This window comes from Lithobates pipiens, unplaced genomic scaffold (genome assembly GCF_037356315.1).
Source record: "Lithobates pipiens isolate NorthernLeopardFrog02 unplaced genomic scaffold, aLitPip1_a1.2 Scaffold_18, whole genome shotgun sequence".
Classification (NCBI taxonomy): Eukaryota; Metazoa; Chordata; class Amphibia; order Anura; family Ranidae; genus Lithobates; species Lithobates pipiens.
Window position 1 is genome coordinate 481,457,461 of NW_027507758.1, and position 16,806 is coordinate 481,474,266.

The window sequence follows — 16,806 nt, forward strand, 5'->3', positions numbered from 1 at the left end:
TCTTCTACTTTGAAGCTGTGCTGTTTTCATACTGTATATGCAGTATGAGGTTTGGCATTGTCATGCTGAAATATGCAAGGGCTTTCCTGAAAAAAACATCATCTGTATGGAAGCATATGTTACTTTAAAACCAGGATATATCTTTCAGTATTGATGGCACCTTTCCAGATGTGCAAGCTGCCCATTCTATACACATTAATGCACCCCCATACCATCAGATATGCAGGCTTTTAAACTGAGTGCTGTTAAAATGCCGGAAGGTCCCTTGTCTCTTTAATCCGGCGGATGTGGTGCCAAAAATAATACAACATTTTAGATTTGTCTGACCACAGAACAGTTTTCAACTTTGCAACAGACCATTTTAAATGAGCTTTGGCCATGAGAAGATGGTGGTCTTTCTGGATCATGTTCAGATATGGCTTCTTCTTTGCATGACAGAGTTTAACTTGCATTTTTGGATGCCACTGTGAACTGTTTTCACAGATAGTGATTTTTGGAAGTATTCCTGAGTCCATGCAGTGATATCCATCACAGAATCATGCCTGTGTTTAACGCCGTGCCGTCTAAGGGCCCCAAGATCATGGGTATCCAATATTGCGTTTCGACCTTGTCTCTTGTGCACAGAGATTTCTCCAAATTTTAGGATCTTTTGATAATATTTTGTATGGAGATGAAAATATATATTTAAAGTCTTTGAAGAGAAGAAGGGAAAGAGAGGGGCGCCAAAACTGCCGTATATTGTGGTAAAATTATTTACTGACACACAGTTAAATTAAAATCATTGCACTCACAAGAGTTAAGCAGGTCTGGGCATATCACGGTTAAGAGTGGCATCTCCAGCGATCCTATCCCTGGTGAGAGACTTCTGGTGGTTCCAGTGGTGCAGAGTGGCGACTTACACACTTCCTGGCTCTGGAGTTCCACATCTATCCAAGCTGCAACCCTCTCCCAGTTGGCCACTCGGTTAACTGTGATATGACCAGACCTGTTGATCACTTGTGAGTGCAATGATTTTATTTTAACTATGTCAATAACTAATATTACTACACTATATGGCAGCTTTGGCACCTCTCTCTTTCCCTTAGTCTCTTCACAGTTACCAGGTTCCCAGCCTGACACTGAGGAGGCAGCCTAGCTCAGCCAGTGAGTTTTCATTGTTTTATATTAGCCAAAATATCCGGGTTGTTTATTTCGGCTTTTGGATGATTGATGTATTATTGATTATTTATCAAGCATTTATTCTGATTCTGGTTATTTAACCCATACTGTTTCACCAGAATAATAAGCTGCAGTACACAACCCTCTAGTATCCCTGGCATTCTTTTTTTAAACGAAAGTCTACTTTCTGGTCCACAGCATCTGGTTCTAGCTGGCTGGCAGCCTTCATGGCGACCTAAACAAATCAAGCTCACAGGCATTTTTCTTTATTTTTTCCCTTGCTATTTAAAGTCTTTGTAATCTTACATTTAGGAATATTTTTTCTAAAATTGTTCAATGTTTAGATGCAGTTTTTCAGAGATTGGTGAACCTTTGCCCATCTTTACTTCTGAGACATTCTGATTCTCTAATATGCTCTTTTTATACCCAGTCATGTTACTTACTGACCTGTTGCCAATTAACCTAATTAGTTGCAAAACAGCTGTTCCTTGTTAGTAACACTTGCTTTGCCAGCTTTTGCTACCCTGTCCCAACTTTTTTGAGACGTACTGCTGCCATCAATTTCAAATTATCTTATTTCCTTCTAAAGATGGTACATTTTCTCAGTTTACATTTGATATGTTTTCTATTTTATATTGTGAATAAAAAATGGGTTTATGAGATTTGAAATTCATTGCATTATGTTTTTTCATGTAGATTTTACACAGCGTCCCAGCTTTGCCAACGGTTTTTAACAATATAAAGGGGGGACAGTACAATTACAACACAGTTAAGTACAGAAGGAATAGGAGGGCCCTGCTTATGGAGCTTACAATCTAAAGGGAGGGGGGTGGTACAAAAGGTAATAGCTGCAGGGGAAAAACTAGTACTTAAGCATTTCAGAACACAATGTTAATACCTTTGTAAAAGCATCTCTGCCATCAGATGCCTGGGAGCATGTCAAAGGCATGGAAACACTTTCTCCTCGTACTATAATGGTGTGTTTGATAAGGCAATCTCTTAATTCCGTTGCATTGACCTACATGAAAACAGAAGAGATGATCAAAGATCTTGTCCTCAAAGTAAACATTAATAATTCCTGAGACAAAGCCATAGTGCAAAATTGATAAATAAGCAGGAAGCAGTGCCTACATATATAATAAGCAACAATGGCCATATGCATGTGAAATAACAAAGTATACATAGAAAATGGATTTTCAAACAATAAAACATATTGTTAAAAAATATAATAATATTAGGCTGACAACATTCACTTGTATATATACAAAAAATAAAACAACAAGTCATCCTTTAAGTCTATATCTTTTATAAAAAAATTGATATCACTGTGTATATATATCTATATACAGTATCTCACATTTTTGCAAATATTTTATTATATCTTTTCATATGACAACACTGAAGAAATTACATTTTGCTGCAATGTAAAGTAGTGAGTGTGCAGCTTGTATAACAGTGTAAATTTGCTGTCCCCCCCAAAAAAAACTCAACACACAGCCATTAATGTCTAAACCCCTGGCAACAAAAGTGAGTAAACCCCTCAATGTCGAAATTGGGCCAAATGTGTCAATATCTTGTGTGGTCACCATTATTTTCCAGCACTGCCTTAATCCTCCTGGGCATGGAGTTCACCAGAGTTTCACAGGTTGCCACTGGAGTCCACCACCTTTACCCTCAGCTTCTTTAGCAAGGCAGTGGTCATCTTGGAGGTGTGTTTTGGGGTCGGTACCATGTTGGAATACTGCCCTGCTGCCTAGTCTCTGAAGGAAGGGGATCATGCTCTGCTTCAGTATGTCACAGTTAGGGATGAGCTTGGTGTTCGACTCGAACACCAGCTGTTCACCCGTTCGGCAAAGCCAGAACTCTGTGGGCCGTTTGCGCCATATTCGTGTGGCGCTCAGGCCCACAATGCATACTGCGCCATCGCAGTGCATTGCTGGCTCATGATTGGCCAAGCATGCACTGTGACCCCGCATGCTTGGCCAATCACGGCACCGACAGCGAGGAGAGCCATAATTGGCCACAGGCAGGATGCCTGTGGCAATTATAGCTCAGGGGTTTAGTACAAGCCCCACACTATATAAGGCCGCCAGCGCGGAGGCCTTTTGTAGTGTGTTCCGGCGTGCAGGGAGAGAGCAGGATAGGCAGGGACAGTGTGTTCTTTTCTTGTGAATCTGCAGCAGTTAAAGTGGGTGTTGTGTGCCTACAGCAAAATATACCCCTGAAGATACCCTTTATTACTGGTGTTCTATAATACAGGCATCTGCAGGAGTTAAAGTGGGTGTTGTGTGCCTCCAGCACAGTATACACCTGTAGCTACCCTTTATTGCTGGTGTTCTCTAATACAGGCATCTGCAGGAGTTAAAGTGGGTGTTGTGTGCCTCCAGCACAGTATACACCTGTAGCTACCCTTTATTGCTAGTGTTCTCTAATACAGGCATTTGCAGGAGTTAAAGTGGGTGTTGTGTGCCTCCAGCACAGTATACACCTGTAGCTACCCTTTATTGCTGGTGTTCTCTAATACAGGCATCTGCAGGAGTTAAAGTGGGTGTTGTGTGCCTCCAGCACAGTATACACCTGAAGATACCCCTTATTGCTGGTGTTCTGTAATATAGGCATCTGCAGGAGTTAAAGTCGGTGTTGTGTGCCTCCAGCACAGTATACACCTGTAGCTACCCTTTATTTCTGGTGTTCTCTAATACAGGCATTTGCAGGAGTTAAAGTGGGTGTTGTGTGCTTCCAGCACAGTATACACCTGTAGCTATTTATGTGCGTTGTGATGTCTGTGAATTTTGTCTGGGAATATTTGGTTATTTAAGGGACTATTTATTGAGACACGTGGGATTGACTTCTAGTGAAGCAAATTTGCTGGGTCAGTTTTACTTTTTGTATAATAGGAATAAACTAGTTTTGGTTATTGATATTGTTGCCAAATTCCTTATTTGTACGCTATAGCCATTAGTAGCTACCTTTGTCCTTCTCTGGACATCTCTTCTCTTAATAGAGTTCAGAGGGGGAGAAAAACCCCTTTCTCTTTATGTTTTGTATTGGCTATGACAGTAGCCTCCTAGATTTGCGAGGAGTGACATAAGAAGGTTTATTCCTTTTCCTTTCTTTCTTTTCTCTCGTTACTATAAATAGCAACAGTAACGATAGAAGGTTTTGGTCAATTTTTGTTTGTAAATCTACACCTATAGCTAGCCTTTATTGCTGGTGTTCTCCAATACAGGCACCTGCAGGAGTTAAAGTGGGCTTTGTGTGCCTCCAGCAAAGTATACACCTGAAGCTACCCTTTATTACTGGTGTTCTGTAAGACAGGCATCTGCAAGAGTTAAATTGGGTGTTGTGTGCCTCCAGCACAATATACACCTGTAGCTACCCTTTATTACTGGTGTTCTGTAATACAGACATCTGCAGCAATTAAATTGGGTGTTGTGTGCCTCCAGCACAATATACACCTGACGCTACCCTTTAGTACTGGTGTTCTGTAATACAGGCATCTGCAGCAGTTAAATTGGGTGTTGTGTGCATCCAGCACAATATACACCTGAAGCTACCCTTTATTACTGGTGTTCTGTAATGCCGGCATCTGCAGCATTTACAGTGGGTGTTGTGTGCCTCCTGCACAGTATACACCTGAAGCTACCCCTTATTGCTGGTGTTGTTCTGTTTCTGTAACACAGACAGGTAGCTGCAGTAATTACAGTTGGTGTACTGTGCCATCTGCTCAGTGTACACCTAAAGCTACCCAATTGCTGGTTTTCCCATGTCCCTGCAGGCCATTACTATGTCTGGGAGGCCAACAAGGAGAGGCAGACAGTCACGAGCCAATAAAAAAGGACAAGCAGGCTCTGTGTCTAGAGACAACAGTGCTGGTCATGGACGCGGTGCATCATCATCAGCACGTGGCCATGGGACACACCTTGTCCTTATTTTCGGCAGCTGGATATGTTGAGCCGCATTATACCGAAGACTTGGTAGAGTGGATGACCAAGCCCTCCTCACCCTCCTCATCCTCTCTCACCCAGGCTCAGGGTACTAGAAAAGCAGCTGCCAACGCGTCCTCTTCCCTCATCTTAATGTCATCAGTCACTCCTTCCTAGACCCACCATGTCCTCCTGAGGAGTCCCCCGAACTGCTTGAACAGTGTTGGGTAGATGCTCCAGGAGGATGCCCAGCGTTTTGAAGGCTCTGATGATACCCAGCTAGAGGAAGGCAGTAGCGTGAGCACAGAGAGAGGGGATGCCCAAGAAGGACAGCAATCTGGCAGTCATGTTCCACCAGCTGCAGCGTACTGCCAGATTTGCTCCAGTGATGAAGAGGGAGGGGATGAGGAGGTCACTGACTCCATGTGGGAGCCTGATAGGAGAGAGGAGGAGGTGGCACATCTCCGGGGGTCAGCTTAGGGGTAACACACCGACTGAATCACACCGCAGAGCTCCGCCTGTGCAGGGCGCTGCCCCTGTGTTATTCCAAAGGTTCTTTGGTGTGGGACTTTTTTGAGACGAGTGCATCAGATCGCACCGCTGCTATTTGCAACATATGTCTCAAGCGTATATCGTGTGGCCAAAACATCAGCCGCTTGGGCACCACATGCTTGACCAGACATATGTTGACCTGCCATGCAGCTCATTGTCAAGCATACCTTAAAGACCCACACCAAAGACCAAAGCAGACCTCTCCTTGCTCCTCATCAGCTGGGATCTCCAACCCCACTAGACCTTTAGTCCTCTGAAACCTGCACTGAGAGGAATGAAGGTGTAGAATTAGGTGTGGACCGTCGAAAGAAGTTCACTTGCAGCCATCCACATGCCCAGCGGTTGAATGCTAGTTTGGCTAAATTGCTAGCACTTCAACTGCTGCCTTTTCAGTTTGTAGACTTGGCCCCCTTCTGTGAGTTTGTGCAATGTGCGATTCCTCAGTGGCAGGTCCCCAAATGCCACTTTTTCTCACAGAAGGTGCTTCCGGCTCTCTACCAGCATGTGGAAGGCAATGTCCATGCCTCGCTGGACAGGGCGGTCAGCGGTAAGGTGCATATTACCACTGACTCATGGTCCAGCAGGCATGGACAGGGACATTACCTATCCTTCACGGCCCATTGGGTCACTCTTCTGGCAGCTGGGAAGGATGCAAGACAAGGTGCAGTAGTGTTGGAGGCTGTTCCGCCACCACGCCTCCAAAATGTTACTACTGGTTGTAACACACCTCTCTACCCCCCTCCTCTTCTTCTTCCTCCATGGCCTCTTCCAGTGCTTTGTCCTCGGAACCAGTGGTGCTCCATAGGCATTCAAGGGGCTACACAAGTACGCAGGCAAAAAGATGCCATGCCATGCTTGTGCTGGTTTGTTTGGGGGACAGGAGCCACACTGGGGCAGATATTTTGTCAGCTCTGCAGGAGCAGGCCGAGAGGTGGCTGACGCCAATGGTTTGCGACAATGGCTCCAAACTCCTCTTCACCCTCCAACAGGGACACCATATGCCCTGTGTGTGTCATGTACCAGAGAAGACCAGAACTGTGTGGACTGCAACAGAGGAAACCCAAACGTGTATAAGTGAAATATGATTTATTAAGGGAAGTGAATAATATAAATACAACCACAATGCAATAAACCAATCAACAGACAGAGACTCCCAAATAACAACAGACAGATATGTACAAAATTGGAAATACCAGGATCATAAACGAAGCCAGGCCAGGGTCATACACGGGGAGATCAGCCGATGGGGGAAGGAACACAGGACAGGGAGAGGATGGAAGGATCAGACTGCAGCGCAGGGATGACAGAAACAGGTGGGACAGGGTAGGGACCAGGACAGGGAAACAGAATCACAAGTTCAGGGCACAGGAACAGGTTCAGATCACACAGCAGCAGGTCAGGGCACAAGGACAATACCAAGGCAAACATGTGAGTGCTTGCCAGCTATTTATAGGCCTGTGATTGGCCTCAAGTGACACCTGATTGCAGGAGGTGCTGTCTGCTCCACACTGCCAGGATCCATTCTCTGGTGGACGCCAGTACTGCAGCCCAAAGGTGACATAACATCAGCAGGGAAAAGCTCTCCTGACAGTTCCAAACTGCCAGGAGACGCCTGCTGGTGGACCTCAGTACTGCCCACCAAAAGACAGATATTATCAGCGGATGGACAGTGTGGCTCACGTCCTTAACCTGGTGGTGCAGTGGTTCTTGGGCTAGAACCCGGGCTTAGAGGATGTCCTGAGGCAGGCCAGGAAAGTCTGTGTGCATTTCCGCTGATCATTTAATGCCAGTGCTCGGCTGGCTAAGCTCCAAAAGGAGTTGAACCTGCCCAAGAATCGCCTTATATGTGACATGCTCACCAGGTGGAACTCATGCTGCAGCGGCTGCACACGCAGCAGAGAGCCATGAATGAGTACCTGTGGGACTACGGCACCAGGACAGGGTCAGGGGAGCACGTTTTTTTCACCATGCCAGTGGGGCATGATCAGGGATGCATGCACTGTCCTGTCACCATTTGAGGAGGCCACGAGGATGGTGAGCAGTGACAGTGCATGCATCAGTGACACTGTACCTCTTGTCCACCTGTTGGAGCACACGCTGCATGGAATAATGGACAGGGTACTTGAGACAGAACAGAGGCAGGAAGAGGAGGACTTCCTTTCCTCTCGAGGCCCCTTTTATCCAGACAGTGTTCCTGCTGTCCCACCCATCACACAGGAAGAGGATGAGGAGGCGGAGGTGGAGGAGGAAGAGGAGGAGGCTTGTGTCAGCATGGAGGTGGAGCCTGGCACTCAGCATCAGCAGCAGCAGTCTTTTAGGGATGATTTACAGTCCCAAGAAACCCGTGGACTTGTAAGTGGATGAGAGGAGGTGGCTGCAGATCATGTTGTCCTTAGTGACCCAGAGGACTCCGGACCGAATGCCTCAGCTAACCTACGCTGCATGTAATCCCTGATCTTGCAAAGCCTGCGGAGGGATTCTCGTATTCTTCGGATCAAGGAGAGGGACCATTACTGGCTGGCCACTCTCCTTGATCCACGGTACGAGGGTAAGGTTGCGGACCTTATCTTGCCATCACAGAGGGAGCAGAGGATGAGACATCTCCGGGAGGCCTTGCAGAAAGGTCTGTGCAACGCATTCCCAGAGACTGGGAGGTTACAAACTCCTGGTCCTGGACAACGTGTTGCTGAGGCTTTGGTGGAGATGCGTTCAGACAATTTTTTAGTCCGCAGCCCCAAGGTATGATTGGTTCCAGCAACCATCGCCAGCATCTGATTTACATGGTGCAGGAATACCTAGGGGCCAGGTCAGACTTGGACACCTTTCCCACCGAAAATCCTCTGGCTTACTGGGCCTTGAGGATGGATCACTGACCGGAGCTTGCACAGTATGCAATTGAGCTACTGGCCTGTCCTGCATCCAGCGTTCTTTCGGAACGCACCTTCTGTGCTGCTGGAGGCTTTGTAACCGATCACAGGGTGTGCCTGTCCACCGACTCGGTTGATCGACTGACCTTCATAAAGATGAATCAGTCTTGGATCACAACCAGCTACCAAACACCTGAAGCTGATGTAACCGAATAATTTTTTTTTAAATGTCACATCCCTTTAAGACTGCCTATGCTGATGCTGAGTGACTGTCCTGTTATGTTGACTGACTATCCTCTTCCTCCTCAATGATCCTGCTAATAGCTTGGAAGAACATTTTTGGTTTTGGGCGATGCCACCAGCCCAATTTTTCAGCCCCTGTTTAACAGGGGCGTGTAATTACAATTTTCGATGCAATGCTTTGCAGCAGGGCTCATTTCTGCACTCCAACTAGAGTGTATGGGAGAGGTTGCAGTGTCGTGGCACCAGCACCAGTGCCTAAGGCCCAATTTTTCAGCCCCTGTTTAATAGGGGCATGTAATACAATTTTTGATGCAATGCTTTGCAGCAGGGCTCATTCCTGCACTCCAACTAGAGTATATGGGGGAGGTTACAGTGTCGTGGCAACAGCAACAGTGCCTAAGGCCCAATTTTTCAGCCCCTATTTAAAAGGGGCATGTAATACAATTTTTGATGCAATGCTTTGCAGCAGGGCTCATTCCTGCACTACAACTAGAGTATCTGGGAGAGGTTGCAGTGTCGTGGCACCAGCAAGCAGTGCCTAAGGCCCAATTTTTCAGCCCACCAAGAGTAACTGTGAGGACTTATAGTGTTGTGGCACCAGCACCACCACCACAACCACCAAAGGCCCAATTTTACTACCACTGTTCAACAATGGCATTTAATTACAATTCTTGATATAATCGCTCACAGCAGGGTGCACCAGCGCCCACCAAGAGTCCCTTTGAGGGCTTACAGTGTTTTGGCAACCTACTTTCAAACATCCAACTTACAAAATGTCTCCTACTTGCAAACGGAAGGAGACCACAGGAAGTGAGATGAAAAAAGGCGGACGGCCCAAAAAATTATACAGGGTTGATAACCCTTCCCTATGTTTTCCAAAAAGCTTAAAAATAGATTTTTTGACTGGAGCTACACTTCAAAAATGTACCAGTTCAAAATTACAAACAGATTCTACTTAACACAACAAACCTACACAGTCCCTGTCTTGTTTGCGCCGCCTGTATACTGCTGTTCTGATTGTATAGGGCCTGGGGGCAGACGCCTTTCCTTTTTTTAATTTGGGGACGGGGTTCCCCTTTATATCCGTACAAGACCCAAAGGAGCTGGTAATGAGCAGGGGGGCTACCCATGCCATTTTTTTCTCAATGATTTTCATCCGTATTGCCAGAACCAGACATGACATTAAAACCGCAAGCAGATTTAAATGACTTTTTTTTCCGTTAAATGTAATTTTGTGCAGGGACTGTTCTAAACACGGGAAACACGTGCCACTTCACAGGCATACTATAGACACCCCCAGTCACGATATTTAAAGGACTATTTCACTTTTTTTCCACTTTAATTGTCATTAAAATCAGTGCTCCTGAAAAAACTTCAGTTTGTAAAAAAAATTTTGGCATTGACCCATGTCCCCTGGGGCAGGAGCCTTTACAATTAGCACTTTTTATTTTGAACATTCGCATCCCATAGACTTCAATGGGGTTCTAAAGTTCGCACAAATTTTCTGTCCGTTCGAAAGTTCTGGTGCGAACCGAACTGGGGGTGTTCGGGCTCATCCCTAGTCACAGTACATGTTGGCATTCATGCTCCCCTCAATGAACTGTAGCTCCCCAGTGTTGGCAGCACTCATGCAGCCCCAGACCATGACACTCTCACCACCATGCTTGACTGTAGGTAAGACACACTTGTCTTTTTACTCTTAACCTGGTTGCGGCCACACACTTGACACCATCTGAACCAAATACGTTTATCTTGGTCTCATCAGATCGCAGGACATGGTTCCAGTAATCCATGTCTTTAGTCTGCTTGTCTTCAGCAAACTGTTTGTGGGCTTTCTTGTGCATCATCTTTAGAAGAGGCTTCCTTTTGGGGACGACAGACGTGCAGACCAATTTGATGCAGCGTGTGCCGTATGGTTTGAGCACCGACAGGCTGTGTCATGGATCTGCCACCTAGGGGTTAAAATAGTGCAGACTAATTTCAGTGATTGGCAACAGGCTGCCTTATTTAAACACCTCAGCAGCACTGTGTCTTTGCTGTCTGATCTGCGGCTCATACCTGTTCCCGTGACTTCCTGTTTCTGTGATCCGATCTGTTTCCTGTGTTTGACCCGGCTTGTTTGACTACATTTGATCTCTGTTATCCTGACCCTGACCTGCCTTGTAACCACGCTCAGCTCTACACTGCTTGATATCCTGTTGCCAAACTTTGCCTGCATCCTGGCCATTCACTCTATATCTACATCTGATCATCTGTTAGCAAACCCGGCATGTCTGACTACGTATTCAGTGTCTCCCCAGCTTACCAGCCTGCTTCCTGTTTCCTGCTGCACCAGCTGAACTGACAAGACCAAAGACGAACCAGGGACTGCCAGGCTCTTGCGGCCACTGTTGCAACACCGGTGGTCCTTGAGTCGGGGTTTTACGAGACAGCCTTCCCACTGCATGTCAGGCTCATCCGGCAGGCTGAGCCCGCACCCCTTTAACCTCTGCAGCAATGCTGGCAGCACTCATACGTCTATTTTCCTAAAGACAACCTCTGGATATGACGCTGAGCATGTGTACTCAGCTTTTTTGGTCGACTATGCTGAGGCCTGTTCTGAGTGGAATCTGTCCTGTTAAACCATTGTATAATCTTGGCCACCATGCCTGTTTACACGGCAGCCTCTGTAGTAGGAAGTCCCATCTCTGCCATTGGACGACTATTCTGTCCATCAAAGGAGGCGGGACTTTCTCGTAAAGAGGCCAGTTGTGTAAACAGGAGATTCTCCTGCAGGATGTCTTTGGCGCTCGTCCTGCCCCCTCCATGGCTGCACTGATGGCAATGGTGGCTGCATTCCTGGCAATGGTGGCTGCATTCCTGGCAATGGTGAGTGAAGTCCTAGCAATGGTGGCTGCATTCCTGGCAATGGTGGGTGAAATTCCTGGCAATGGTGGCTGCATTCCTGGCAATGGTGGCTGCATTCCTGCCAATGGTGGGTGAAATCACTGGCAATGTTGGCTGCATTCCTGGCAATGGTGGCTGCATTCCTGGCAATGGTGGCTGCATTCTTGGCAATGGTGGCTGCATTCTTGGCAATGGTGGGTAAAATTCCTGGCAATGGTGGGTGAAATTCCCAGCAATAGTGGGTAAAATTACCGGCAATGGTGGCAGCATTCCTGGCAATGGTGGCAGCATTCCCGGCAATGGTGAGTGAATTCCTAGCAATGGTGGGTGAAATCACCAGCAATGTTGGCTGCATTCCCGGCAATGGTGGCTGCATTCCCGGCAATGGTGGCTGCATTCCCGGCAATGGTGGCAGCATTCCCGGCAATGGTGGCAGCATTCCCGGCAATGGTGGCAGCATTCCCGGCAATGGTGAGTGAATTCCTAGCAATGGTGGGTGAATTCCTAGCAATGGTGGGTGAAATTCCTGGCAATAGTGGCAATGGTGGCAGCATTCCCGGCAATGGTGGCAGCATTCCCGGCAATGGTGAGTGAATCCCTGGCAATGGTGAGTGAATCCCTGGCAATGGTGAATGAATCCCTGGCAATGGTGAGTGAATCCCTGGCAATGGTGGGTGAATCCCTGGCAATGGTGGTTGCATTTCTGGCAATGGTGGGTGAATTCCTGGCAATGGTGGGTGAATTCCTGGCAATGGTGAGTGAATTCCTGGCAATGGTGAGTGAATTCTTGGCAATGGTGAGTGAATTCTTGGCAATGGTGAGTGAATTCTTGGCAATGGTGAGTGAATTCTTGGCAATGGTGAGTGAATTCTTGGCAATGGTGAGTGAATTCCTGGCAATGGTGAGTGAATTCCTGGCAATGGTGAGTGAATTCCTGGCAATGGTGAGTGAATTCCTGGCAATGGTGAGTGAATTCCTGGCAATGGTGGCTGCATTCCTGGCAATGGTGGCTGCATTCCTGGCAATGGTGGCTGCATTCCTGGCAATGGTGGCTGCATTCTCAGCAATGGTGGCAGCATTCTCGGCAATGGTGAATGATTTCCCAGCAATGGTGGGTGAAATTCCTGGCAATGGTGGCTGCATTCCCGGCAATGGTGGCTGCATTCTCGGCAATGGTGGCTGCATTCCTGGCAATGGTGGCTGCATTCCTGGCAATGGTGGCTGCATTCCTGGCAATGGTGGCTGCATTCCCGGCAATGGTGGCTGCATTCCCGGCAATGGTGGCTGCATTCCCGGCAATGGTGGCTGCATTCCCGGCAATGGTGGCTGCATTCCCGGCAATGGTGGCTGCATTCCCGGCAATGGTGGCTGCATTCCCGGCAATGGTGGCTGCATTCCCGGCAATGGTGGCTGCATTCCCGGCAATGGTGGCTGCATTCTCGGCAATGGTGGCTGCATTCTCTACAATGGTGAGTGAATCCTTGGCAATGGTGGCTGCATTCCTGGCAATGGTGGCTGCATTCCTAGCAATGGTGGCTGCATTCCTAGCAATGGTGGCTGCATTCCTGGCAATGGTGGCTGCATTCCTGGCAATGGTGGCTGCATTCCTGGCAATGGTGGCTGCATTCCCGGTAATGGTGGCTGCATTCCTGGCAATGGTGGCAGCATTCCCTGCAATGGTGAGTGAATTCCTAGCAATGGTGGGTGAAATCCCTGGCAATGGTGGGTGAAATCCCTGGCAATGGTGGGTGAAATCACCGGCAATGGTGGCTGCATTCCTGGCAATGGTGGCTGCATTCCTGGCAATGGTGGCTGCATTCCCGGCAATGGTGGCTGCATTCCCGGCAATGGTGGCTGCATTCCCGGCAATGGTGGCTGCATTCCCGGCAATGGTGGCTGCATTCCCGGCAATGGTGGCTGCATTCTCTGCAATGGTGGCAGCATTCACTGCAATGGTGGCAGCATTCTCTGCAATGGTGGCTGCATTCCCGGCAATGGTGGCTGCATTCCCGGCAATGGTGGCTGCATTCTCTGCAATGGTGGCAGCATTCACTGCAATGGTGGCAGCATTCTCTGCAATGGTGGCTGCATTCCCGGCAATGGTGGCTGCATTCCCGGCAATGGTGGCTGCATTCCCGGCAATGGTGGCTGCATTCTCTGCAATGGTGGCTGCATTCTCTGCAATGGTGGCTGCATTCTCTGCAATGGTGGCAGCATTCTCTGCAATGGTGGCAGCATTCTCTGCAATGGTGGCTGCATTCCCGGCAATGGTGGCTGCATTCCCGGCAATGGTGAGTGAATCCCTGGCAATGGTGGCTGCATTCCTAGCAATGGTGGGTGAAATCACCAGCAATGTTGGCTGCATTCCCGGCAATGGTGGCTGCATTCCCGGCAATGGTGGCTGCATTCTCTGCAATGGTGGCTGCATTCTCTGCAATGGTGGCAGCATTCCCGGCAATGGTGGCAGCATTCCCGGCAATGGTGGCTGCATTCCCGGCAATGGTGGCTGCATTCCCGGCAATGGTGGCTGCATTCCCGGCAATGGTGGCTGCATTCTCTGCAATGGTGGCAGCATTCACTGCAATGGTGGCAGCATTCTCTGCAATGGTGGCTGCATTCCCGGCAATGGTGGCTGCATTCCCGGCAATGGTGGCTGCATTCTCTGCAATGGTGGCAGCATTCACTGCAATGGTGGCAGCATTCTCTGCAATGGTGGCTGCATTCCCGGCAATGGTGGCTGCATTCCCGGCAATGGTGGCTGCATTCCCGGCAATGGTGGCTGCATTCTCTGCAATGGTGGCTGCATTCTCTGCAATGGTGGCAGCATTCTCTGCAATGGTGGCAGCATTCTCTGCAATGGTGGCTGCATTCCTGGCAATGGTGGCTGCATTCCCGGCAATGGTGGCTGCATTCCCGGAAATGGTGGCTGCATTCCCGGCAATGGTGGCTGCATTCCCGGCAATGGTGGCTGCATTCCCGGCAATGGTGGCTGCATTCTCTGCAATGGTGGCAGCATTCACTGCAATGGTGGCAGCATTCTCTGCAATGGTGGCTGCATTCCCGGCAATGGTGGCTGCATTCCCGGCAATGGTGGCTGCATTCCCGGCAATGGTGGCTGCATTCACTGCAATGGTGGCAGCATTCTCTGCAATGGTGGCTGCATTCCCGGCAATGGTGGCTGCATTCCCGGCAATGGTGGCTGCATTCCCGGCAATGGTGGCTGCATTCTCTGCAATGGTGGCTGCATTCTCTGCAATGGTGGCAGCATTCTCTGCAATGGTGGCAGCATTCTCTGCAATGGTGGCTGCATTCCCGGCAATGGTGGCTGCATTCCCGGCAATGGTGAGTGAATCCCTGGCAATGGTGGCTGCATTCCTAGCAATGGTGGGTGAAATCACCAGCAATGTTGGCTGCATTCCCGGCAATGGTGGCTGCATTCCCGGCAATGGTGGCTGCATTCCCGGCAATGGTGGCTGCATTCTCTGCAATGGTGGCTGCATTCCCGGCAATGGTGGCAGCATTCCCGGCAATGGTGGCTGCATTCCCGGCAATGGTGGCTGCATTCCCGGCAATGGTGGCTGCATTCCCGGCAATGGTGGCTGCATTCTCTGCAATGGTGGCAGCATTCACTGCAATGGTGGCAGCATTCTCTGCAATGGTGGCTGCATTCCCGGCAATGGTGGCTGCATTCCCGGCAATGGTGGCTGCATTCTCTGCAATGGTGGCAGCATTCACTGCAATGGTGGCAGCATTCTCTGCAATGGTGGCTGCATTCCCGGCAATGGTGGCTGCATTCCCGGCAATGGTGGCTGCATTCCCGGCAATGGTGGCTGCATTCTCTGCAATGGTGGCTGCATTCTCTGCAATGGTGGCAGCATTCTCTGCAATGGTGGCAGCATTCTCTGCAATGGTGGCTGCATTCCTGGCAATGGTGGCTGCATTCCCGGCAATGGTGGCTGCATTCCCGGAAATGGTGGCTGCATTCCCGGCAATGGTGGCTGCATTCCCGGCAATGGTGGCTGCATTCCCGGCAATGGTGGCTGCATTCTCTGCAATGGTGGCAGCATTCACTGCAATGGTGGCAGCATTCTCTGCAATGGTGGCTGCATTCCCGGCAATGGTGGCTGCATTCCCGGCAATGGTGGCTGCATTCTCTGCAATGGTGGCAGCATTCACTGCAATGGTGGCAGCATTCTCTGCAATGGTGGCTGCATTCCCGGCAATGGTGGCTGCATTCCCGGCAATGGTGGCTGCATTCCCGGCAATGGTGGCTGCATTCTCTGCAATGGTGGCAGCATTCTCTGCAATGGTGGCAGCATTCTCTGCAATGGTGGCAGCATTCTCTGCAATGGTGGCTGCATTCCCGGCAATGGTGGCTGCATTCCCGGCAATGGTGAGTGAATCCCTGGCAATGGTGGCTGCATTCCTAGCAATGGTGGGTGAAATCACCAGCAATGTTGGCTGCATTCCCGGCAATGGTGGCTGCATTCCCGGCAATGGTGGCTGCATTCTCTGCAATGGTGGCTGCATTCTCTGCAATGGTGGCAGCATTCCCGGCAATGGTGGCAGCATTCCCGGCAATGGTGGCTGCATTCCCGGCAATGGTGGCTGCATTCCCGGCAATGGTGGCTGCATTCCCGGCAATGGTGGCTGCATTCTCTGCAATGGTGGCAGCATTCACTGCAATGGTGGCAGCATTCTCTGCAATGGTGGCTGCATTCCCGGCAATGGTGGCTGCATTCCCGGCAATGGTGGCTGCATTCTCTGCAATGGTGGCAGCATTCACTGCAATGGTGGCAGCATTCTCTGCAATGGTGGCTGCATTCCCGGCAATGGTGGCTGCATTCCCGGCAATGGTGGCTGCATTCCCGGCAATGGTGGCTGCATTCTCTGCAATGGTGGCTGCATTCTCTGCAATGGTGGCAGCATTCTCTGCAATGGTGGCAGCATTCTCTGCAATGGTGGCTGCATTCCCGGCAATGGTGGCTGCATTCCCGGCAATGGTGAGTGAATCCCTGGCAATGGTGGCTGCATTCCTAGCAATGGTGGGTGAAATCACCAGCAATGTTGGCTGCATTCCCGGCAATGGTGGCTGCATTCCCGGCAATGGTGGCTGCATTCTCTGCAATGGTGGCTGCATTCTCTGCAATGGTGGCAGCATTCCCGGCAATGGT

General features: G+C 49.3%; 1 protein-coding gene across 2 annotated transcripts in view; it reads right to left on the reverse strand.

Annotated features, from left to right (window-relative positions):
- Positions 1-16,806, reverse strand: part of MYO7B (myosin VIIB) — a 523,403-nt gene that overhangs the window by 324,868 nt on the left and 181,729 nt on the right. For both annotated transcript variants that reach the window (XM_077488413.1, XM_077488412.1), the window contains exon 11: positions 2,057-2,176. In XM_077488413.1, the coding sequence (XP_077344539.1) occupies positions 2,057-2,176 (120 nt within the window). The remainder of the gene's footprint in view (positions 1-2,056; positions 2,177-16,806) is intronic.